The sequence below is a fragment of the Oreochromis niloticus genome, linkage group LG4 (genome assembly GCF_001858045.2).
Source record: "Oreochromis niloticus isolate F11D_XX linkage group LG4, O_niloticus_UMD_NMBU, whole genome shotgun sequence".
NCBI classification, from domain to species: Eukaryota; Metazoa; Chordata; class Actinopteri; order Cichliformes; family Cichlidae; genus Oreochromis; species Oreochromis niloticus.
In genome coordinates, this window is record NC_031969.2 from 35,325,216 (window position 1) to 35,348,964 (window position 23,749).

Below are 23,749 nucleotides of genomic sequence, written 5' to 3' on the forward strand. Positions count from 1 at the left end.
TAAATGAGTCTATCTAATATGTGTGTGTATGTGGGTGTCAGTTTCTGCTGCCCTTTATTTCACCCTTCACTTCCTCAGCTAAACCTTGTAACCTTTCCACCAGACAGAAGGCCAGGAAATACACAACTGAAACTATGTGTGTGTGTATGTGTGTAATAATCTTAACTGATATATAAAATGTATAAAACAAATGTTTCAATCTAATACAACTACTTAAAGCATAATCAAAGCTTAATCAGAAATATAAATGCATCAAAGATGATAATGGCATCATCCAAACTGCTCCTCAGAATTACTTGCACTGCGACTGTGCTTTCGGTTTCACTTCTGCAGAAGCATGCAGTTTCCTGTCTTATTTTGAGGATACTCAGCGTTAGGCCTTTTCTTTCACAATGCAGTCTGCCCATAAACTTTTAAGATTATAGATTCAAAAGCATTTCGGGTTATAGATTCAACTCAACAATTTAAAGTGGTTCTTCCTGGACTTGTAATAAAAGCTTAATTGGGTGCCAATATGTTTAAACATCTAAATGCACTATCAATATTAATAATTAATGGAATAGTAATAATGATCATAAAAAATAGCAGCAAATAATAGCAGTAAAATATTCCTACTCTTCACAATTGATAGAGCTGCGTGTCATCTGCATAGCAGTGAAAATTTATGCTATGTCTTCTAATGATGCTGCCTAAGGGAAGCATGTATAATGTAAACAGAATTGGTCCTAGCACTGAACCCTGTGGAACTCCATAATTGACCTTAGTGTGTGAAGAGGACTCTCCATTTACATGTACAAATTGGAGTCTATTAGATAGATATGATATAAACCACTGCAGCACAGTACCTGTAACACCTACAGCATGTTCTAATTGCTCTAATAGGATATTATGATCAGTTTCAGTGCCCAGATGGTCGGAATGGCAGTCGAGAAAAGGGCCAATCATTAACCCCTCCCTGACTTCTTTGTCAGCAAGTAGGCTGTTTACGGTATCTGCATCATTGAAGGCTGACTGGAGGTATTTGCATGCACAAGAGAATGAAGGCTGAATGATAATCCCTAGGTGGAAACCATCTGAAAAAACTTTTAATAAGAGGTTGATGGAATCTGGGTTAGGATGTTTTTTTTTAAAGTATCCTTTAATGTTGCAATATTTATTGGCGTGGACGGATGTAGCTGGTCATTGCTTGGTAGGAAAATTATTGCTAATGGTGTAGCCTCCTAGTTGCATAACAATTCTGCATTTATCTGTATCTTATGGCGAAGTTCAATTCAATTCAATTTTATTTATATAGCGCCAAATCAAAACAACAGTTGCCTCAAGGCGCTTTATATTGTAAGGTAGACCCTACAATAATACATACAGAGAAAGAGAAAGGCATATTAGTGAGTTGTGTTTTAGGTCTTGATTTTGGGGGGTTTGCAGCTGGAACTAAGCAGTTAAGAGCAGAAGCTCAACTTCTGGGCTGTGACTTATTTTGTGCTGGAATAATACAAGCAGAAGGGGGCTGCAATGGTGCGAAGGGGAAGCAAAGATGTCACAGCTTCCCTGGTCGAGACCGCATCAGAATGTGTTCTAATTGAACTGTTGCAGGCAAGCAGCAACTTTGGAAGCAAACCTTATGTAGTACTGGTAAAAGTCAGTGCCACCGTAGAGCCTAACCCTAACCCAGAGTGACAGTCATGTAGTTGTCAAGTTCCTGTCTTTGGCATATGTGTATTGATTTTTTTTTTTTTTTTAAATGTTTTGGGGTTTTTCTTTGCATGTAAAGAGCAAAGTGAATCAGAGTCAAATGCTTCTTTTTTTATGTCCACAAACTTGGCCAAATAATAATCTAGACAGAGGTTGAAGGTCCTGCTGTTTCTGCACTACAGTGTCCAGTGTAATGTGTTCCAGGTAGCTCAGCGTGGTATCAAGAGTGATTGCATTTGCATACTCAGTGGAACGGTTGCTCCTGGAGGTTGAATGCTGCTGGAAGGCAGGCCTGGATGTGCTTTCCAAGCTCCTTAGACCATCTCACTGTGTTCAATACTTACTTATTATTAACCTTTTCATGCATGAATTATGACAACCTCAATCAGGTTTTTTTTCTTAAGTATTTTTGTTCATCTTTAGGCATGAAAAAAAGATTTTTGAACTTCATTTTTTTTTTAATTAAACATAATATTTACATTATTGCTTTTAAGCAAAGCAGAATACCAGGAACTTAAAGCTGGAGGGTTGTCTGCTCAGTCATCCAGGTAAGGAATCCCAAAAAGTTGATTCTGTTCATTTGGATGTTTTCAGTGGGAGAAACATTTCATCATCATCAGGTGGCTTCTTCAGTCTCAGTCTCTGAGGCTACCTCCAGGTGAACAGAAGCAACCCTTTGGGACTAAGTAGGGTTAATTCAAAAATTATAATATAGTCCAAATATACTAAAACAACAGCCAATATTATGTTATTATTATGAGGTTATCATAATTTCAACTCTGTATAAGAATGTGAATATTCAGACTCAAAGACACTATCTTATTGCCAGTAGGTTATCATATTGCTCTACTATTACTAATTGGTTTTGTCTCGTGGGAGTGTCTTTAGTTCCACAGTATTACCTCCAGTTTTTGGGCCCTGTTACATACATTTCAGTGTAATATTACTCAACTGTTACCACGTTTGCTACTTTTTTATATAGCACATTTAAGTACAACAGCAACGATGACCAAAGTTCTGTACAAAAATACAAAACAACTAGTACCAAATAATTGATAATATTAGTACCAAACACCAAATTAATTAATATTACTTTGGTAATTAAGTGGTAGTAACTTAGAAATTACCACAGTATTATGTTCTTGTTTCGCCCTTGTTAGCCTGCTATTACCACTTTATTACGAGCTGTAATGGAAAACAGAAAAGTTTATTCAGCTGTAAAGTCATAAACAAAGTCATCATTTGTTTTACATCAGGATGTGTTGCTTTAATTAAGCGCTTCATCAGAGAGCAGCTGGATCCTGTGTTTCACATCTATCAGAAAACTGTTTAACTCGACTGAAGGCTTCACGGCTCAGGTCATTACTTGGACAGGCTAACAGAAAAAACAGACTTTGTGAGCACAGGTGGGATCAGCTTTTTTAACCTGTAGCTCTGTGGACACCCGTCTTCTCTTTGTTAAAGGTGGGTTCACATCATGTGACTCGTGTTTTACCTGTACTGACAGTAACTGATGCGTTGATGCTTCTGTTCAGATCGGGTCTACAGAGAGTGTCAGGTGAACGGCAGCTGGGCGCCTCGAGGAAACTACAGCCAGTGCACCGAGATCATCGTCCTGGTGAGAAGCACCAACGCCAATCACTGATCAATATGCTCTGATCGTGTTTCTATAAGTGATGAGCTCGTAAACCCAAACAGAGCCTTAAGGAGCTAACATTAGCCACATTAGCTAACACGATGTTTGGCAGTAATGCACCAGAAACGCAGCATGACCACGTCTGCGATCTGATTGGCTGACAGGAACACCTGCAATTACAGATGCACTTTGTGTTTTCATCAGTCTTTAATCCGAAGACCCACCCAGACCTCAAACAGCTTCAGGTTCAGTCCTTTTAAAGGAGGAAGTCTTGCTCAGTGTGTGGCAGTTTAAAAGGAGTTAGTGCAGGTTTCACTCGTATGTTTGTTAATGGGCCCAAAAGGAGGGTAACGATGTGATATCACTAAAGCTCCGCCCACCTTCTGTCATTATTCTGACAGACCGAGGACTATGTCCTCAGATGATACATGGGACAGGAAAACACTTTCAATGTGTGTGTGTGTGTGTGTGTGTGTGTTCACATGTCTGCTGGGTGATAATGGTCTTCTCTGATACTCTCATTAATATTGGATTTAGATTCATTCTCACTGTTGTCTGATGACATCAGAACGCTCATACACCCGCCCGTCTGTCTGCCTGTCTGTCTGTCTGCCTCAGGCTCTGTTTTGTGGGTGATGTTGCGCTCATGCTCATACACTGGTGTCATAAGAGTGTGACACATACCTACACACACACACACACACACACATACATATATACAGGCACATATTTAAGAGAAACAGGAAAAGTTCGGACACACCTTCTCATTTAGTGGTTTAAACTGGATCTGCTGGGATCAGTACCTCACTGTGTAACTGGCTGCTGGATTTCCTGACAGGAAGACAGCAGACAGTACAGGTTGGTAGCAACACCTCCAGCCCAAGATCACTGAATATGGAGGCTCTCCAAGGATGTGTGTTGGGCCCCCTGCTCTTCAACCTGCCGACCCACGACTGCACACCATCACACAGCTCCAACCTTTTCATCAAGTTTGCAGATGAAACAAATGTGGTAGGTCACATCAGCAACAACGATGAGACCTACTACAGGAGTGAAGTTAACCATCTGGCTGAGTGGTGCAGCAACAACCACCTGTCCCTGAATGTGGAGAAGACTAAGGAGATCATCACAGACTTCAGGAGAGCCCACACCCTGCACACCCCACTAACCATCAATGGTGCTGCTGTGGAGAGGGTAAGGAGCACCAAGTTCCTGGGTGTGCACATCTCAGAAGATCTCTCCTGGTCAAGAACACAGCATCACTGGCCAGCCCAACAGCCACTCTACTTCGTCTGCAAACTGAGGACAGCGAGAGCATCAACCCCCATTATGAGCACCTTCTACAGAGGCACCGTTGAGAGCATCACTGTGTGGTATGGCTCCTGCACTGGGTCCTGATGGAAAAGTTACAACGGGTAGTGAGAACAGCGGAGAGGATCGTGGGTACCTTTCTTCCCTCCCTCCAGGACATCTACTGCAACCGCCTCACCTGGAAAAGTCCTCTGCATTACAGGTGACTCCACCCATCCATCCAACAGCTTCTTCAGTTTGCTGCCATCAGGAAGGAAACTGAAGACCCTCTGGGCTAAAACCAGGACACTGAGAGACTTTGTCCATCAGGCTGTCAGGATGCTGAACTCTCTCACTGCATCCACCTCTTCCCTCTGAACCCTCCACCCCCCAAACATACAAACTCTGAACCACCGCCATTGTCTTTTCACTGACTGCCCCACCCCCACTTGCACACAAACTTGCCCATAATCACTATGATAGTGTTGGACACTGCTGTTTAAATAATTGTATAGTATTGTGTTGTACATAAGACTCCGATTTTATTTTTATATTTTTATCTTTAAATTGCTTAGTGTACACTGAGGGCCGTGGGAGACGTGCACTTTCAGATTCCTGTGTATGACTGTACATGTGGTCTTTGACAATAAAGCTGACTTTGACTTTGAAACACACACACACATATCTATCTATATCTATATCTATATCTATATAGATATTTATTACATATCACTTTTTTTAAAACTGGCTTGTATATTTGTACATTTTATATATATATATCTTTTTCCCTATGTTAATACTGCCCATATGTATATAGCGCTGCAGAACTGTACACCCCCACCCCCCAGCATGTTTGCACTGAGTAGGAGATGCTCTGTATCTCATTGTACAACTGTATAGTGACAATAAAAGCATTCTATTCTATTCTATTCTATATAGATAGATAGATATATACTACACTATGATACTCCTGTGTATGTACTCATATACATATACACATATGCATACATAGAGTATAACTACATGCGGTGACATAATCATTTGATTTAGATTCCAAACAGAATGATTCTTAACAATATATAGAAAGAAAGAAGGAAGTCGTAGGGGTAGTTAGAGTTGGCGCGGTCCAGTAAATCAAGGCTTTTGTTGTCTATGTAGAGCCATTGTTGACTCTCTAGATCAGCGGTCCCCAACCCCCGGGCCTCGGACCGATACCGGTCCGTGAGTCGTTTGGTACCGGGCCGCGAGAGTTGAGGCTCAGGTGTGAAATGTATGGTTTTCAGGGTTTTGATCAGTTTTCAGCGTTATTTTGTTATCGTTTTTATCGTTAACTCGGTTTTCCTGGGTCTTTTCACGTGTGTTATGAATAAATCTTCTTTTTTTCGGTACCGGTACTAGTTTTATTTTGTTGTATTTATCCGCGACACCTTAAAGGCCGGTCCGTGAAAATATTGTCAGGCATAAACCGGTCCGTGGCACAAAAAAGGTTGGGGACCGCTGCTCTAGATTGTTGTCTTCAGTATTTTTCTTGGACTGAAGTCTGCTACTTGCCTCCAGACGTTATTGGTGGAGGTCAGCCCAGAGCATGACCGCCATTAAACAGACAGCCCCAGAGATAGGGAGGGGGCATGTTTATATGGCAGTCAGCTGTCATCTGGAGTTGTATGAATTTACCGTTGTAAGCAGAAACTGACCACGCTTCCAACCTTCTGGAATTACCAGTCGCACAGACTGCGATATCCCAAAATACTTCTTGGGGCTAAAAATAAACACAAACAAAGGTGATGAAAATCAGCTCCTCATATCACCATGAACCTCCAGCAGACCTACTGATCTCTAATCTAGAACACGACCTATACCAGGTTACGTCTGCAGAATAAGTTACCATGGAGATGAGAACTGATGAGTTAAACTGGAATGTACTCTGCTTAATACAGAGCTCAGGTGTGTTTGCAGTTGATAAGAAGTCACTGAAGCATGATTTCAGTCCTGTCAGCCACACAGCATCGATTTGTAACCTTTATTTGATTTTAACAAGTTTTCTGCATCCTCTTGATCCACACACTGTCTCTCTCACACACACAGAATAAACTGAAACAGTCAGTGACAAGTGTAAGAAAATGAGTGATCACACGTCAGTGTGAATGAGTCGTCAGAGAGGGAGAACCATCTGGAGCCTCTGTGTGTGTGAGGACTAAGGGGGTGGATCCCTTTGAGGTCCAGGTGAGAAGCTGGTCCATGTTCTGTGGGCAGCGTTTCCCTGGGGTCCTCACAAAGGCCCAAAGACCAACATATGTGTGTCTATAAGTCCATATGTAATGTCATGTGATCTGCTTTGTGTGTGTGTGTGTGTGTGTGTGATAGAGAAAGAGAGAGAGAGAGGAGAGAAAGAGCATCTCCCACTGAGACAATCTGTCACCCATTTCCTGCTCCCCTGTGATTGGCCAGAAGAGCTGGCTGCTGGTCAATCACAGACCGTAATTAACAAACAGGGTGTGCGTGTGTGTTTACAGTGTAACGAGGCTGAGGATGAAAGGAAAGTTGCATAACTGTTCATTATAACAGCACAAACACATAGTTGTTTTGTTTGGCATCATTTTTAGTCATCCAAATGAAAACAACATGTTGCTATGGAAACATCATGCACACAGAGAAAGGATGTGATTGTAAACTGATTATCGGATAGATTTTGTAAAGGGCATGAACCCCGTTACACCTCAGCGTCTCATGTGAAAGCTGTGACTCTGAACAGAAACATGATTAAACTGAGTTTCAGTATAAAAACCAGCTCGGATCAGAACACAGCCTGTAAATAAAGAGACTAATGTTAAACCTGCATTCTTTCAAATGTCCAGCAGGGGGCAACTCCTGTAGAGACTGATTGTATAGAGCACTGGTTCTCAAACTTTTCACAATGAGTACCACCTCATAAAATGTATGGCTTTGAAGTACCACCCTTATGACCGACATTAAAGTACAGTAGTATAGGCCTATTTAACACCACATACAGTTTACACAGACAATTTTATTTCTTATATGAATGTTATTTATTTTAACTGTCATAAACAGGATGTGACAAGTTATAATAATAATAATAAAACATTCACACCAGGTGGGATATCCAATCTTTAAGTGATGACATATGAACAAACTACTCTGCGTTTATTAAGCCTGTTGTGTTATTAACATGTTTTAATTCTTTGTATCTTGTTTTTTTTTTTAATCTGAAACAGTCAGTGATCACTGTCGGCTTCTCGGTTTTTATCATTACTGTTCATTTTAAAACTCAGTTTTTAAACCCTTACGATGTAACTACAGCCCAGCCCATGCAGCAGTATGTTAACGACTAACCTCGCATTGTGGATGGATTATCTCAGTTGTTCTCCTGACTTAAGTTTGGTCCATGTACAGCATCCTGCCATGCGATTGCATTTGTCCCTAACCCATCCAAACCTCAGTAACCCTACAAACGTCACTGCTGTTTAGTTTTCTGTCTTCATTTCATTTGAAATCCCTCAGTCAGAACATGGTATATTATTTAATGTTGAAAACATTTTAAAATTCCCACGTACCACTAGAGGGAGCCCACGTACCACCAGTGGTACGCATACCACAGTTTGAGAACCACTGGTACAGAGGTCTTAGAGAACATGAGCTCCTTCACCAGCTCCAGATAAAAACCTTCACCAACCAGGTGGGAATTATTTTTTTACAGGTCAAGACTATAGGATCCAAAGAGAGGTCATAGGTCAAAGACATGACCTCAGATATGCTGTGGTCGAGTGTCAGGGAGCTGTTTATGAAGAATTTTTACTAGTTGATGGATTGGCTGATAGATTTCATTTCATTACACATATTAGAATGTGATACTTTTGCTGGTGGATTATGGGAGGGTGGGGCCTTTGCTGGGTCACCTGACTGCGGGTGGGACGTCTTTGAAGCTCTTTCCTCCTTTGTTTCACTGATTAAGATAAACCTTTGTACCTTCATCTAGAGGAGCAGGAGAAATGTGAGCTCAGTGGGTGGGACCTTTTCTCCATGACCTTTGAACCTGTTCTAGTTTCACTCTTTCAGACATTTTCATGATGGGGGGAGACTGAGCTCAGACTTTTATAATAAACATGAAAACATGAAACTGTTGAACTGCTTGGTTGTTTCTGGGGTCATAGGTCAGATCTGACAGGTTGTCCTTTCTCGCTTTACTTCCTGTTTCAGAGGAAGAGTAAAGTTCACTATCAGGTGGCTGTCATCATCAACTACCTGGGCCACTGCATCTCTCTGGGAGCGCTGCTGCTTGCCTTCACGCTTTTCATGAGGCTCAGGTAATGCACCTGTCTGTCTATCTGTGTGTACACCTGTCTGAAGACATGTCGCGCGCTTGCGGTGAGGACAGCTGGAGGGATCAGCATTGGTTCCTGGTTCAGGTTAAAGGATCAGTTATGAGCATCCTCACAAAGAAAGGAGCACAGGGCAGGCACCCTGGTGGACGGTGAGGGTAATGCAGGTGACTGTACCATGAAGAAGGTTAAACAAACCCATGTTATCCTTCCATCATCTGGACTCACCTTTGCAATGGCGCTCACACAAAGCTAGTTATCAACTCACTAATCCTGCACATTCACATGGAGGGCATCTGACCAATCACAAAGGGGCATTTCATGGGTCACATGACTCTTCTTCCACAGAAAATAATCCCTGTGAGTGCAACCTGATGTTATGACATGGTGATAAAAAATCTCTAAAGAACATCGAAGTATGCAAATAAAATGCAACACTGTAGTAAAAAGGGTGAGATACATGTCACAGAAAATTCTTAATCAATTTAGTGCACGCAAACATTCGAAACCCAGGTGATAGTACATCACTGAGCACGCTCAGTGCTGCTGTTTGTTTCCAAGGTGATGGCTGGATCCACTGAAACATTGTAGCTTCCTGTCCCACAGCCCGATGAAGGAGGCGTGGAAATCAGATCAAACTGAATGAATGTGATTGGTCGATCAGGTGTTCAGGTGTGTGTTCCGTGTTTCCAGCAGAGTGGCGAGACTCAGCAGCATGTCCGAATGAAGCAGAACACCACATGCACAGTTGGTGCTACATTCAGCAGGTTTAGTTTTAACGAGCTGCACGTATAAAATGTATTTCACCAGGAGAGCGTCTATGTCACACTAAAAACACGCTCTTAAAGGAAAACGTCAGTGAAAACGTAGCACTTCTAGCTTATTTTACCGTATTTTTCAGACTATAAGGCACACCTTTAAATTTCTCATAAACTGACAGTGCGTCTTAAGTATGAATTCTGGTTGTGCTTACTGACCTCAAACCAATTTTATGAGGTACACGGCGCTCAAAAATCTGTCAAAAATGTTTCAGTACAACTTTGGTAAGGTACGAAGCCGCACCGCTTGATGGATTGTCGAAGCATTACGGCTACCGTAGTCAGGAGCCTTGCGGAGTAATCCGTACTGTGCTTCAACATAATATTAGTGTGTGTGTAAGGACCTGGCACACCTGGGACACCTAACTGTTAGGATGCTACATGCTTATGAAGCAGATTTCAGACTTAAGGTTATCAGTCACGTTTTGTTTCGCTTAATGCGCCCTATGTATGAAAATAGATCCGTTCATTGAAATTGCACCTTATAGTCTGAAAAATATGAGAACATTACCTGCTCTGGATACTTTGAGTTTTTATTGCTGTTTATTGCTGCTGTTCAAGGTTTGAGAGTAAAGCTAAATGTAACGACTGAATTCAGACCTCAGGTCAGCAGGTACAGTGCACTGGTCCTGTTTAAAGATCAGATATTAATTCTTAGAGAAAAATAAAATTGTTGTTGTCAGGAGAATTATTCTAAAACACTTCTTCAGTTGAGAATCAGAGAGGAGAAACACAGTTTTACTTGTATACAAGGGCAGCACAGAGCAGGGCTCTGTGACACGCGCTCTGAGACTGCCCTGGTCTTTATTTATACATCAGTGGGTGTTTGTTCCTTACATTGGAATGTGGATGTTTAGGTGTGTGTGTGTGTGTGTGTGTGTGTGTGTGTGTGTGTCCATAAACGACTTCCCTAAACCTGCTGGTCTGGAAGTCCAGCAGTTCATCTAAACAAAATGCACTTAGCCTAAAACAGACATAGATACGTTTATCCTATCATAAAACAATAAGACAAGGTATGACCTCTCCCATGCTCCCAGGATGTGGGTTTGAATACCAGAGCACCCTGGAATGCACACAAAGCCTACTAAAGATCACACATCCTATCACTACACAATCAATTATACACCTCTAAGCATATATGGAAACTTACATCATTAAAAGATTATACTGACTACTAAGTACAATTTTCCATTGACAGTTGTAAATTTGTTTTCTGACAACAGACAAAAACCTAAGGAATAAAAATCAATATATTTATTATTTACTGATCATCAGGGAAGCACAAAGACAGTGCACTGTCTGAGGGGTTTTCCAGGAATGATGATGCTATTTTCTTGAGATCTGATTGGTCTGTAGGTGGCGATGTCATACCAATTGATCTGTAATCTGGCACCTAACCAGGTCTAGAGAAGGTTGGAGTCACAGCACATGTTACCATGGCAGTTTTTCCCAGTAAGTAATAAACTACCTACAGAAAGCCCAGGTTAACCCTAAAGTTATCTGGATAAGCCAAAACCCGGCTTAGTAATACAGACCTCTGAAGTTGTGATCCGGTAATTAATTACTAAGAAAAACAAGATCAGAATTCATCTGTGTGAACGACAATGTATAAATCCTGGCAATCCTCCTGGCACTTAAAAGCGTACACTGTGTTACTCTGTTTGTGTCGGGGGACCCGATCCTTGGGGTGGACTAATGTTTTGGAGCAGCGTATTTTGGGGTTTAAAAGCCACAGAAACCTGGTGTTTAGAAAAAATGGGTCTCAGCTCCTGACACATACGGGATCACTACAGGCTTTCACTTAGGCAGCGGTTGTCCTTCTCTCCTGGATCGGCTGGAGCTTTCTTTAGGTGCCTTCCCAGCTTCCGTAAGTCCAGCTGGGATAACCACATTTACTCAGAGCCTTCTTGATGTGATGTTCTTCTGCTTCCCTGGCTGCTGTGTCTGTGGGGATGGTGTTCACTCTGCGTTAGGGTTGGGCGATTTGTAAACCAAACATTGTCAGTCCAATAATTGACGATGTGGAGACTTTTTGATGGGTGGAGCAATGTAATCATGCATGGACTGATTTGCGTCTTTACAACACAGAAGAAGTCCAAACGTGGACAAACTAATTTCCCTCAAAAAATTAGGGCTGTCAGCGTTAATGCGGTGTTAATGCAGTCATCACGATTAACGCTATTAAAATTTGTAACGCTCGCAACCCATCTGAAGCTCAGAATGAACAAACTTTGGACAAACTGCCCGGAATGTGTTGACAGAGACATTTCAGGGATTTTTGGCTCAGTCCCATCCTGATGGGTTAGTTGTTAATCGTGTTTGTCGTGATGATGGCGCGTTAACACTGACAGCACTAAAAGAATATAAAGTCACTTATTTGGGATGAAAGAGGTAAACCTAAGGATGTAACCAAGGCGGTGTGCCGCTTGTGCAGACGTATAGTGCGAGCAAAGCACTCAAACACGGCTAACTTGCATGAGCATGTACGTGTCCACCATCCGGCTGAGTATGCTAGGCTATCAGCAGCTGCTGCAGCTCGATCAACAAGCGTTTGGGCGCGCTCCGAGGAGGGGGCATTTGCTCGCAGATGAAAGCGAGTGCTGTTAAAACAGTAAAGTATGTAAAGTCAAATTATAAAATACATTATAAAATACAAGTAAATAACAATTGCACAACAGAATGTCAGTGTGTTCATTACCAACACACTTAGTTTTGACAAAGCACGCTGCTTAGGTAAAGGATCTCAGTACTTGTTTATCACTGAGCAATTTGTTAATATGTGTTTCGAGCCAAATAAATGACAGGGAGAGAGAGAGAGAGAGAGAGAGTGACGTTAGAACACGTCGTACTAAAGCAACCTCCCGAAAGCGAGGGGGGTCAATCTACACTGGGTTGGTCAGATCACTGTTGGATTATGGGTGTGTAGCATATGTGGGACTCATGTAATGGATGGACACAGATGGAAGTATTGTAATAGATATTCCCCCCCACTCTCCATAATTTCATGCATTCTTATCATTGTTATGTTATGCATTCAGTTCTTTATTACTATTTCTGACACATACTGTGCTCACTGGCAGTCCAGCTAGGATATTCTGATCAATGATGATTCCCACGGGTGGTGCTCACGCAGGCACTGAATCGGGCAGCTTTGGGGTCCTGTGTGTTTTACTGCACAGATAGCCTGCAGAGTGCAGCTACGCTAACTGAAGCGCTTGTGTTTTGTATTTGCAGGTGAGCACAAGTGATGTGATGTATAAACGGAATGATGTTGATGTATGAGAAATGTATTAGAGTAAGGTACTGTCATTAATGGAACACAACGCTAATGTCGGAGTTTGTGATTTACATGATGTACCTGAACTGGTGTTAAACGGAATATCACATCGCAAATGATTAATAAGGGGATCGAGAGGGTAGTCTCCAGGTGCTACAATACTAGTTGGATGAGCATGCAAGTGTGCAGAATATTGTAATATGAACATTGGTAGGAAAATACTGACTAAATGAGTACTTTGTTAACACAGGTTCAGTAGTTATGTGAAAAGGGGTCCTGTGTGTTTTTTACTGCACAGATAGCCTGCAGAGTGCAGCTACGCTAACTGAAGCACTTGTGTTTTGTATTTGCAGTTGTAAATGAGCAAGTAAACAGAACAATTTTGAACTCATGCACGCCTGGAAGTGTCATTTGTCCAAGTGTGCAACAAATATTGGAGGCACCGCTGGGATTATTAACGTTGTGTCCAGCGTGATGAAAATAAGGAAGGGGCGTGGCTACAGCAACCACGATGGACCTCAAGGAGCTGGCAGAGACTGTGTCCCAAACACTCTGGAACCTACAACTCGACCAACTCAAAGAGGTGTGTGCTGAAGCTAAAATCCCTAGTGGAAATGTCCCAACAAGACGAGCGTTAATAAAATTAATTACAGAATCTATGGACAAGGTTATTAATGATGAAGAGCAGGATGTTGCACTCTACTATCTAAAGAAAATGTTAGAAAGTGTCGACCCAGCGATAGGGAGCACCAGAAACACAGAAAGTGGAGGAAATACAACAAGCTCGCCACAAGGAACTCAGGAAACAAGGGAAGATATTAATTTAGCAGAGAGATACGCACAGCTCCAGAGAAACAGCGAAGCGCTGCAGGAAGAAATTAGGAGGCTGAGTGAAAGGGTGGAGAGGACACCACCAAGTCAGCCAACCACCTCACAAAATGTGTTTCCTGTCGCAGCCAACCGCCTTTCGGAAGTGACGATAAGGAGGGAATTCAAGATCTGTGGTCAAATTGGGGAAAAGGGCCAAAAGGACAGACTCTCATACACCAACCTGATGCATCAGATCGACAGAGGTCTGAACAAAGGACACAGTGAAGCGGAGGTTATAGAGGCTGCGGTGAAGTTTGTCAGCCCAGGTTTGAGTCTTAGAGACATGCTTGAGATAAAACGTGACCTCACCCTCCCCCAATTGAAGGCCATATTGAAGGGACATTTTAAAGAAGACAGCACCACAGATTTGTATCACAGACTAGTGAACGTCACACAAGACAGCCGTGAGTCTCCCCAAAACTTCCTCTTCAGAGCAATTGAGTTAAAAGAGAGGCTGCTGCTCGCATCGGAAGACACAGGGTCCGATGAACAATACAGCCCTGAGCTCATCCAGAAGAAATTCTTGAGGTCGGTCAGTACTGGGCTACTGAGTGACCCTATCAAGTTTCAGCTCAAGCCCTATCTGGATGACCCTCGGGTGACAGATGAAACCCTCATTGATAAGATGAATGAAGCAGCTAGTGTTGAATCAGAAAGGCAATTGAAGCAAAAGAAAAGTACTGGCAGCAAATCTGTAAAAGTAAATGAACTCCAGACAGAAACGCCAGCCAGTCAATTGGGTCTGGGTGTAGCCGAAACTAGGTTGGGGACTCAAGAGCAATCAGCTGAAGTGGTGAAACCCAAGAGCCGCAGAACACCTGTTGTAGCTGCTTCCCGAGAGTCAGAGCTGCATGAAACGGTCAGGCTGCTGAGAGAGGAGATGGCTGAATTAAGGAGGAGCATCACCACCCCTCAAGGCCCCACTCGCCCACTAAGAACCAGAGGGAGGAGGGGATGTAAGGCATGCCAGGAGCAGGGAACCAATGATGGGTGTGAACACTGCTTCAAGTGTGGCCAGCCAGGACACCTCTCCAGAGGCTGTAGAGGGCGAAGGGGGGCAGCAGAAAGATCAGAGGGCACTCAAGCGGCAATCCAGACCATCGCCCCTCCTAAATCATTAATTCCCATCCATGCTGAAGCAGACGACAAGTTGCATGAACTGCTTTGGAATCGAATAAGACAGCTGGAGGCAGAATTAGAGCAGAGTGGCAAGGCTAAAGAGACTGTGGGTGCCACGTATGCCAGTCATCTCTCACTACGCTGTCAGGCTAAGCTGAGAGCCCTGATCGGGAAGAAGTGTATGGTGGATTGTTTCTTTGAAGGGGTAGAAACACAAGCATTGTGGGATACAGGTTCACAGGTGACTATCATTAATGAGAACTGGAGGAAGTCCTGCTTTCCACATATCCAACTGAGAAGCACAAGTGAACTGTTAGGTGAGGATGAGGCTCTGGTGGGCAAAGCAGCGAACCAAACACCCATACCCTTCGCAGGTTGGGTTGAGCTAAAATTTAGACTGGGGTCAACTAGAGATCCACAGCCAGAGTTAGTTGTCCCCGTGCTTGTCTCAAAAGAGCCAGGAGTAGCAGAGCCACCTATCATTGGCTATAATGTGATTGAGCATTTTGTAAAGGATGGAATGGCGCAGCATCCAGACGTTACACCTGCTGTGGTAAAGGAAGCCTTCTCAATTGATTGTAAGAGAGCGGAAGTGCTAATTAACATTGTGCAGCGCTGCTACAAAAATGATGAGGAGGGTGTGGTGAAAGTTGGGAGACAAAAGATAGTGATTCCAGCTGGACAAAGCAGGGAGGTTAAGTGCAGTGTGAGGACAGGTCCCCTCCCCCTGAAACAGGAGATTCTTTTTGAACCAGAGGACATTTCAAAACTACCAGAGGGGGTTAACCTGAATGAAACTGTCATTGGCCTGCAGAGGGGAACCCGGTCCAGGGTGGTTATTCCGGTCACGAATGGCGGCAGCCATGACATCACCCTCCTCCCTCATGCAGTGTTGGGACGACTACAGCAAGTGAAGGCTATTTACCCAGTAGACGTAAGACCAGTAAGTGCTGAAAAGATGGGCAAGTTGATGTGTGCTAGTGAAAACACAGGGAGCACCGTCAGCGCCCCAGAACAGCACAAAGGGGAGGATGAAGAGGTGGGCAGTTGCGGCCAAGATTTATGGGACCCACCTGTGTCAGTTGATCACCTGACCCCTGATCAGCAGGAGCAGGTGAGAAAAGTCCTGCGTGAAGAATGTGCTGCATTCTCAAAAGATGAGAGCGATGTGGGATGCATCCCCTCCCTGAAGTTAAAGATCAGATTGAATGACACAACCCCAGTAAGACGCACATACATCTCAGTCCCCAAGCCACTCCACAAGGAGGTGAAGGAGTATTTGGAGGACCTGTTGAACAGAGGATGGATTCAGAAATCCCGATCCCCCTACTCATCACCCATCGTCTGCGTGCGAAAGAAGGATGGAAGTCTGCGTCTCTGCGTGGATTACCGCGAGTTGAACCGGAAATCCATTCCTGACCGTCACCCCATCCCTCGTGTTCAAGACATGTTAAACAGCCTGACTGGGAGTGCATGGTTCTCAGTGTTGGACCAGGGCAAGGCGTACCACCAGGGTTTCCTGGAGGAAAGTAGCAGACCCCTCACAGCCTTTATCACACCTTGGGGCTTATATGAGTGGGTAAGGATTCCCTTTGGTTTGTCCTCGGCTCCAGCAGAGTTCCAGCGCAGTATGGAGGAGTGCCTTGTAGGTTTGAGGGATGAAATATCTCAGCCATACCTGGACGACAATTTGGTCCACAGCAGATCATTTGAGGACCACCTGCGCAATCTGAGGGAGGTCCTGCGCCGCTATCAAGCACACGGGGTGAAGTTAACCCCCAAAAAGTGTGAAGTGTTCAAGGACAAGGTGAAATTCCTGGGAAAGATTGTATCCAAAGATGGCTACTGCATGGACCCTGCTGAATTGGCACCAGTTCAAGCACTAAAGAACCGCAAACCTGAGACTGTGGGAGGCCTAAGGAAAATGCTAGGTTTCCTGTCATACTACCGCCCCTACATTCCAAACTTCTCACGCACTGCCAAGCCACTATACCAGCTGCTGTCGACCGGAAAGATTCAAGTGATTACTGACAGAAGATCAACGGTAATCAGGGACAAAGGACAGCGGAAGAAATCAGACCAACTCCACTCAAGCCAGCCAATCACATGGACGGAACAACACCAGGCAGTGCTATGCCAGCTTATAGAACACCTGCTGAGTCCACCACTCCTGGCATACCCTGACTTCGAAAGACCATTTGTGCTGCACTGTGATGCCTCTCAAGAAGGGCTTGGTGCAGTCCTGTACCAGAGACAGCAGGGCAAACTGGTTGTCATTGGGTATGGGTCGAGAACTCTAACAGCTCCAGAAACTAACTACCACCTCCACTCTGGAAAGCTAGAGTTTCTAGCAATGAAGTGGGCAATCTGTGAGAGATTTCGGGAGTATCTGTATTACGCACCTTCTTTCACAGTGTATACGGACAACAATCCGTTGACCTATGTCCTGACTACAGCGAAGCTAAATGCTACAACACACCGGTGGGTTGCTGAGCTAGCCGATTTTAACTTCTCAATCAAGTATCGGCCGGGAAGGGCTAATGGCGATGCTGACGGGTTATCGCGGATGCCACTAGACATGGAGGAGTACATGCGCACATGCTCACAGGAAATGAAACCAGAGGTAATCACACCTGCGACACAGGCGTTTCAGCTGAAATTCCATGAACATGAGCCATGGATGTGTCCAGCTACCATAACCACAGCATGTGCTGATGTAGAGCATGAACGAGTAATGGCCCCAGTGACACAGATCTCCAAAGAGACACTAAAGAAAGCACAGGAGGATGATCCAGTCATTGGCAGGGTGCGAGAATATGTTATGACAGGACAATGGCCTCCTCGGAGAGGAAGAGACAGGGGTGAAGACACTTCGGTTCTAAGCCGGGAAAAGAGTAAGCTGTACCTTGACAAAGACAACATCCTGTACAGGAAATCCGCTGCTCGAGCTCAGCTAGTGTTACCCACAAAATTCCATCAGCTGGTGTACAAGGAGCTCCATGAGGAGATGGGACATCTCGGAGTGGAGCGGACACTCGCCTTGGTCCGTGATCGATTCTATTGGCCACATATGCAAAGACATGTGGAACATTATGTGACCAAGGTGTGCAGTTGCTTGAAACGGAAACGTCCAGGCAAACCAACTAGAGCACCGTTGGTCAACATTGTCACCACATACCCTTTTGAGATGGTATCAATAGACTTCCTGCATCTGGAGAGTTGTAAAGGAGGATATGAGTACATTCTAGTCGTGATGGATCATTTCACCCGGTTTGCACAGGCATACGCATGCACCAACAAGTCAGCAAGAACAGCAGCAGAAAAGGTTTTTGGAGATTTTGTGCTCAAATTTGGATTCCTGCCCAGTTACATCATGATCAGGGAAAGGAGTTTGAAAACCAGCTGTTTGCCACCCTGGAAAGGTACTGTGGAATCCAGGGGTCACGCACAACACCTTACCATGCAGCGGGGAACGGTCAGGTGGAGAGATTTAATCGGACACTCCTTTCCATGTTGAGGAGCCTGGCAGAGGAAGCCAAGGCAGACTGGAAAAACTCCTTGAGCAAAGTGGTGCATGCGTATAACTGCACACGCAGTGAAGCAACAGGATATGCCCCATATTATCTTCTCTATGGCAGAAACCCCCGCCTACCAGTCGACATCATGTTTGGCCTGGCTCCAGGTGACCAGAGTACTTCTCACAGTGATTATGTCCGTAAGTGGAGAAGTAGGATGCAAGAGGCATACAGATTGGCATCAGAAACAGCTCAGAAAGAGAGGAACAGAGCGAAAAGGCAGTACGATCGGAAGGCTCATGGAGTAGAACTGCAACCGGGATGTCGAGTGCTAGTACGGAACTTCAGAGACCGGGGTGGGCCCGGAAAGCTAAGGTCTTACTGGGAGGAGCGAGTGCATGTTGTGTTAGAAAGAAAGCACAAAGATAGCCCTGTCTATGCCGTACAGCCAGAGAGAGGACCAGGAAAAGTGAGAGTTCTGCACAGGAACCTCCTACTGCCCTGTGACTTTCTCCCCGTTCAGGAGGACAAGTTGGAGAAAAACAAGAATGGGAAGGAGGATGCCAAACAACAAAGAAAAGGAAAGACCCAAGAAAAGCAGCAGGAGAGTGACCACGACAGCAGTTCAGAGGATGAGGGTGACTGGGGAATTATCACCACACAATCTGCAGAATCACCCACCCAGATCAGAAGTCAGCTGAGGGCAGAGGCAGAGGAGTTCCAGCCAGAAGAAGCTAACGGAGAACTGTCAAGTGGTGGTGTCAGCAGCGAGTGCCTAGACGAGGGTGAGAAAGGTGGACTGGAGTCAAGTGCAGAGGAGGAGGAGGCAGGGCGAAGTGAGCTGTCTGGGGAGGAGAACGGAAGAAGTCAAGAACAGGTGTCTTCATCTGATGAAGAAGACGAGGGAGAGCCCAACTCACAGCCAGTTCCCACAAGAAAGTATCCTTTTCGACGCAGAAATCCACCCAAGACACTCACGTATGACACCTTAGGTCAGCCATCAGTCATAAACAGACACAAATGATGTCCACAGCTAAGGAAAAAACTAAGTTCATTGTCACATGTTGAGTTTACTGTGGTGACAGTTTAAACAGAAAGGGAAGTGTTCACAGTAGCAAATATTAAAAAGAGCAAATTTGACAGAGCAACAACTGCATATATTAGTTTAATAGTTCACGTGAGTTAAACAGGGAGTACCAGAACCAGACTAGCTACACATAGAGAGATACTGGCTTGTATGGGAGATATACAGCAGTAAATGTGTGTCTGTGTAAAAGGTTACATGGTAGAGTGTTAGGTCTACGCCTTCAGTCTGATACAGAGCACGCCTGAGTGGCGGAGAGACTTTACAGACATTGCCTGGCCAGTAGTGTCTGTTGCTGGTACATGACGTAAAGGGGGAGATACATGTCATGCCAAAGACTGTTACCGGACAGAAAGTATCTTTAGAGGCTGACTCCCAGTGAAGCTGCTGCTGTAACCTTCTGTTGAAGACATGTATTCTGGGAAATCTCTAATGTCGGGACGACATTCACTTTTGGAGGGGAGAGTGTGGGACTCATGTAATGGATGGACACAGATGGAAGTATTGTAATAGATATTCCCCCCCACTCTCCATAATTTCATGCATTCTTATCATTGTTATGTTATGCATTCAGTTCTTTATTACTATTTCTGACACATACTGTGCTCACTGGCAGTCCAGCTAGGATATTCTGATCAATGATGATTCCCACGGGTGGTGCTCATGCAGGCACTGAATCGGGCAGCTTTGGGGTCCTGTGTGTTTTACTGCACAGATAGCCTGCAGAGTGCAGCTACGCTAACTGAAGCGCTTGTGTTTTGTATTTGCAGGTGAGCACAAGTGATGTGATGTATAAACGGAATGATGTTGATGTATGAGAAATGTATTAGAGTAAGGTACTGTCATTAATGGAACACAACGCTACTGTCGGAGTTTGTGATTTACATGATGTACCTGAACTGGTGTTAAACGGAATATCACATCGCAAATGATTAATAAGGGGATCGAGAGGGTAGTCTCCAGGTGCTACAATACTAGTTGGATGAGCATGCAAGTGTGCAGAATATTGTAATATGAACATTGGTAGGAAAATACTGACTAAATGAGTACTTTGTTAACACAGGTTCAGTAGTTATGTGAAAAGGGGTCCTGTGTGTTTTTTACTGCACAGATAGCCTGCAGAGTGCAGCTACGCTAACTGAAGCGCTTGTGTTTTGTATTTGCAGTTGTAAATGAGCAAGTAAACAGAACAATTCTGAACTCATGCACGCCTGGAAGTGTCATTTGTCCAAGTGTGCAACACATATAACTCGGCAGCAGCCACAACTCTGGTAAAGTTAGACCATATTCAGTATCAGGCACTACGAATTTGCACGGGTGCATTTAAAACAGCTCCAACAGCAGCTTTACAGGTGGAGATGGGAGAGATGCCATTAGGACTGAGAAGGGAGCAGCTCACACTTAATTATTGGGCTAATTTACAGGGCCACGGGCAGGATCACCCAACGCATGAAGTACTTAAACCTTGCTGGGAGAAAGAAAAGAGGGAAACGAAGAGTTTTGGATGGACTGTGGGGAGACATGCAACAGAATTTAATCTGGATCAGTTGAACATTAGTCACAGAGTGCCGTTACCAGCAGTGCCTCCATGGCTACTTCCTGATGCTGTAGTAGACTTAATGTTGTTGAACAAGAAGAATGAGGATAAGACATTTACTTTGAACTCTCATGCGGTACAGGCGTACATTGACCAATATTATAGTTATGTTCAAATATATACAGACGCCTCAAAGAACTCAACCGGTCAAACCGGTGTTGCAGTTGTGGTCCCAGAGTTTTCGGTGGAAATGGGTAACAGGATTAGTGATGGGCTTTCTGTATACACTGGGGAAATGATTGCAATATTATTAGCTGTTCAGTGGGTGGAAGACGTGAGGCCATTACATGCTGTCATTTGTTCAGATTCAAGTTCATCATTGGTCAGTCTACAGCATAGTCACTCAGACAGTAGAGCAGATGTTTTGGCGGAAATTCAGCAGACACTTTTCCGGATACACATGATGGGACTTGCAGTCGTGTTTTTATGGGTTTCAGCGCACTGTGGAGTATGGGCAAATGAAAAGGCAGATAGAGTTGCAAAGGAGGCTGTAAGGCATGGGGTGGTTGACATGGCTGTTAGTTTTGGCCAAGCAGAGATAAGGAGTATGGTAAGGCAAGATATGAGAGCAAGATGGCAAAAGCAGTGGGAGGAGGAAAGGAAGGGACGATGGTTGTATAAGATTCAAAGGAGGGTGGGAGGAATGAGAAACGCAGGACGGACTAGGAGGGAGGAGGTGATCATATCCAGACTGAGATTTGGACATACTGGCTTGAATAATACATTATTCTTGATAGGGAAACATAGTACCGGAAAATGTGATTACTGTGGGGTAGGGGAAACTGTAGAACATGTCATGTTGCAGTGTCAGAGGTATCAGGTTGAGAGGAGGCAATTGATTCAAAATCTCAGTAACCTAAAAATCAAACTGGATCTTGTTGACTTGTTGCAAAAGGAATCGGGAAGTAAAAGTTATCAGGCCTTATTTCAGTTTTTAAAAGAGGGGAAACTGTTTGGCAGACAGATTGCGCGACCGGGGGCCTTGAACTTTCTAAGGGAAAAAACACTTTCTCACGGACGGTGACAGCGAAACGGATAACAGCTAACAGTCCCTGCTGGTCTTTGAAGCTCTGGATTCTGGGACTGTTGGAAAAGGTAAAACATTTTCATTAAAACCTTTTTACTGTTTTGTTTTTGTTACTCTTCACTGTAGCTTGCTGTTAATGTTGTGCTAACAATAACAGTTAGCTATGTTACATACGTTAGCCGTTGACGTTAACGCAATTTAGTATCGGTATACAGAACTGTTTTCCTAACAAAACCACTGTTATAATTAAGTGAAGGTGCTCCCAACTAATTGGCTTCTAAAATATGTGGTTCTATTGCGTGCGGCGTACATAACGTAATGTCAGCTAGACTGATTAAAATTTATAATATTGTTAATGTCACTAAAATGGTGCCTGAAGCCTGTTGTGATGTGAGCTCTGTGTCTGCTCTAGAAACTCTGAAATTCAGTAGATCTGAGCCGTACATTAAATACTCACATCAGCCTGTACTTTGCATTCTGTAAGAGCTGTATAAAACACAGCAATGCATAAGTGTTTTGAATGAATAGAAATGTGACACATTAGAAGGTGTGTCTGTGACTGTTACTGTATAACTTATTTTCGGACTAGTTGACAAGTTATGCTCTGGTCATTTGATGTTACCAAGATGGATGTCTTTTTGTAATATAGCTAAATTTTCTTTGTACGTTTCATTTATCCACCATCGTACATTAAGCCAAGAAGAGGTCATTATACTAACAAGAGGTATCAACGCTGGGCCAAAGTTCAGCACGTGGTTAAAGTTTGTAATCCAGCCAGGTAAATATCACTCAGCAGCCAGTCGCAGAGATGAAGCAGGTAGCATCAACACATAAATCTACTCTACCCGGCTTAAATCACAAGACCACCTCTGACCGAAAAGCTGTAGATTTTTCTTGTTTGCACAAATTAATTCACACTAATTCTTTTCACAGCTCCAACAAAATGAGGAAGAGGAGGGAGAAAAACAATTCCACTGAATTACAATTGGATGGAAGTCGAGGACAAGGAGAAGGAAGCTTAGGATGAGGAGGAAGAAAAGCAGCAGGAGCATCTTTGGGGATCTCTATGATGTCATTGAGGTTTGTTTCATTAATTTGTCCTCTCACAAAGAAAGATGACTTGTTTTAATTCACCTACTTCCTGTATTAAATAGTGATGTGCAAAACGTTGTGGAAAACCACAGAGCAGGCACGTATAGTGCATCTGCAGGTAAATGAACATCAAATCTCTCAGACTAAAATCTGTATTATACTTTTAGTCTTAAAAACATATGTTGTATATTTATCACCCTTATGATAAAACCCATGTCAGCCATTGGTTTATGGACTTTGTATTTTGAAGCCTCAACATTTGCTTTATTGCTATTGCTATGTGGGTTTTTGTGAGCCTTTTGGGACCATATTAGGACGAGGGATCAGAATCTGGAGTCGTGCACACTGCTGTTTCATTTAGCGTGTATCTATAAGATTTGTACAGCAGATCCAAG

General features: G+C 43.7%; 2 protein-coding genes across 4 annotated transcripts in view; both read left to right on the forward strand.

Moving 5' to 3' along the window:
- The window catches only part of crhr1 (corticotropin releasing hormone receptor 1), a 60,137-nt gene that overhangs the window by 29,116 nt on the left and 7,272 nt on the right, over positions 1–23,749 (forward strand). The window contains exons 5-6 of one of the 3 annotated variants that reach the window (XM_013269879.3): positions 3,228–3,310; positions 8,834–8,940. In XM_013269879.3, the coding sequence (XP_013125333.1) occupies positions 3,228–3,310; positions 8,834–8,940 (190 nt within the window). Of the gene's footprint in view, positions 1–3,227; positions 3,311–8,833; positions 8,941–20,294; positions 20,409–23,749 lie in introns of those variants that run through there. The other 2 variants (XM_019357522.1, XM_019357520.1) reach the window with 2 other exon arrangements.
- On the forward strand, positions 11,611–23,216 carry LOC109201851 (uncharacterized). The gene is made up of 2 exons (XM_019357503.2): positions 11,611–22,330; positions 22,958–23,216. The coding sequence occupies exon 1, from the start codon at positions 13,562–13,564 to the stop codon at positions 18,554–18,556; it is 4,995 nt and encodes a 1,664-aa protein (XP_019213048.1). The 5' UTR covers positions 11,611–13,561; the 3' UTR covers positions 18,557–22,330; positions 22,958–23,216.

What these genes read in the sequence shown, in the direction of transcription:
- LOC109201851 (XM_019357503.2), top strand. Translation starts at nt 13,562, where the DNA reads ATGGACCTCAAGGAGCTGGCAGAGACTGTGTCCCAAACACTCTGGAAC.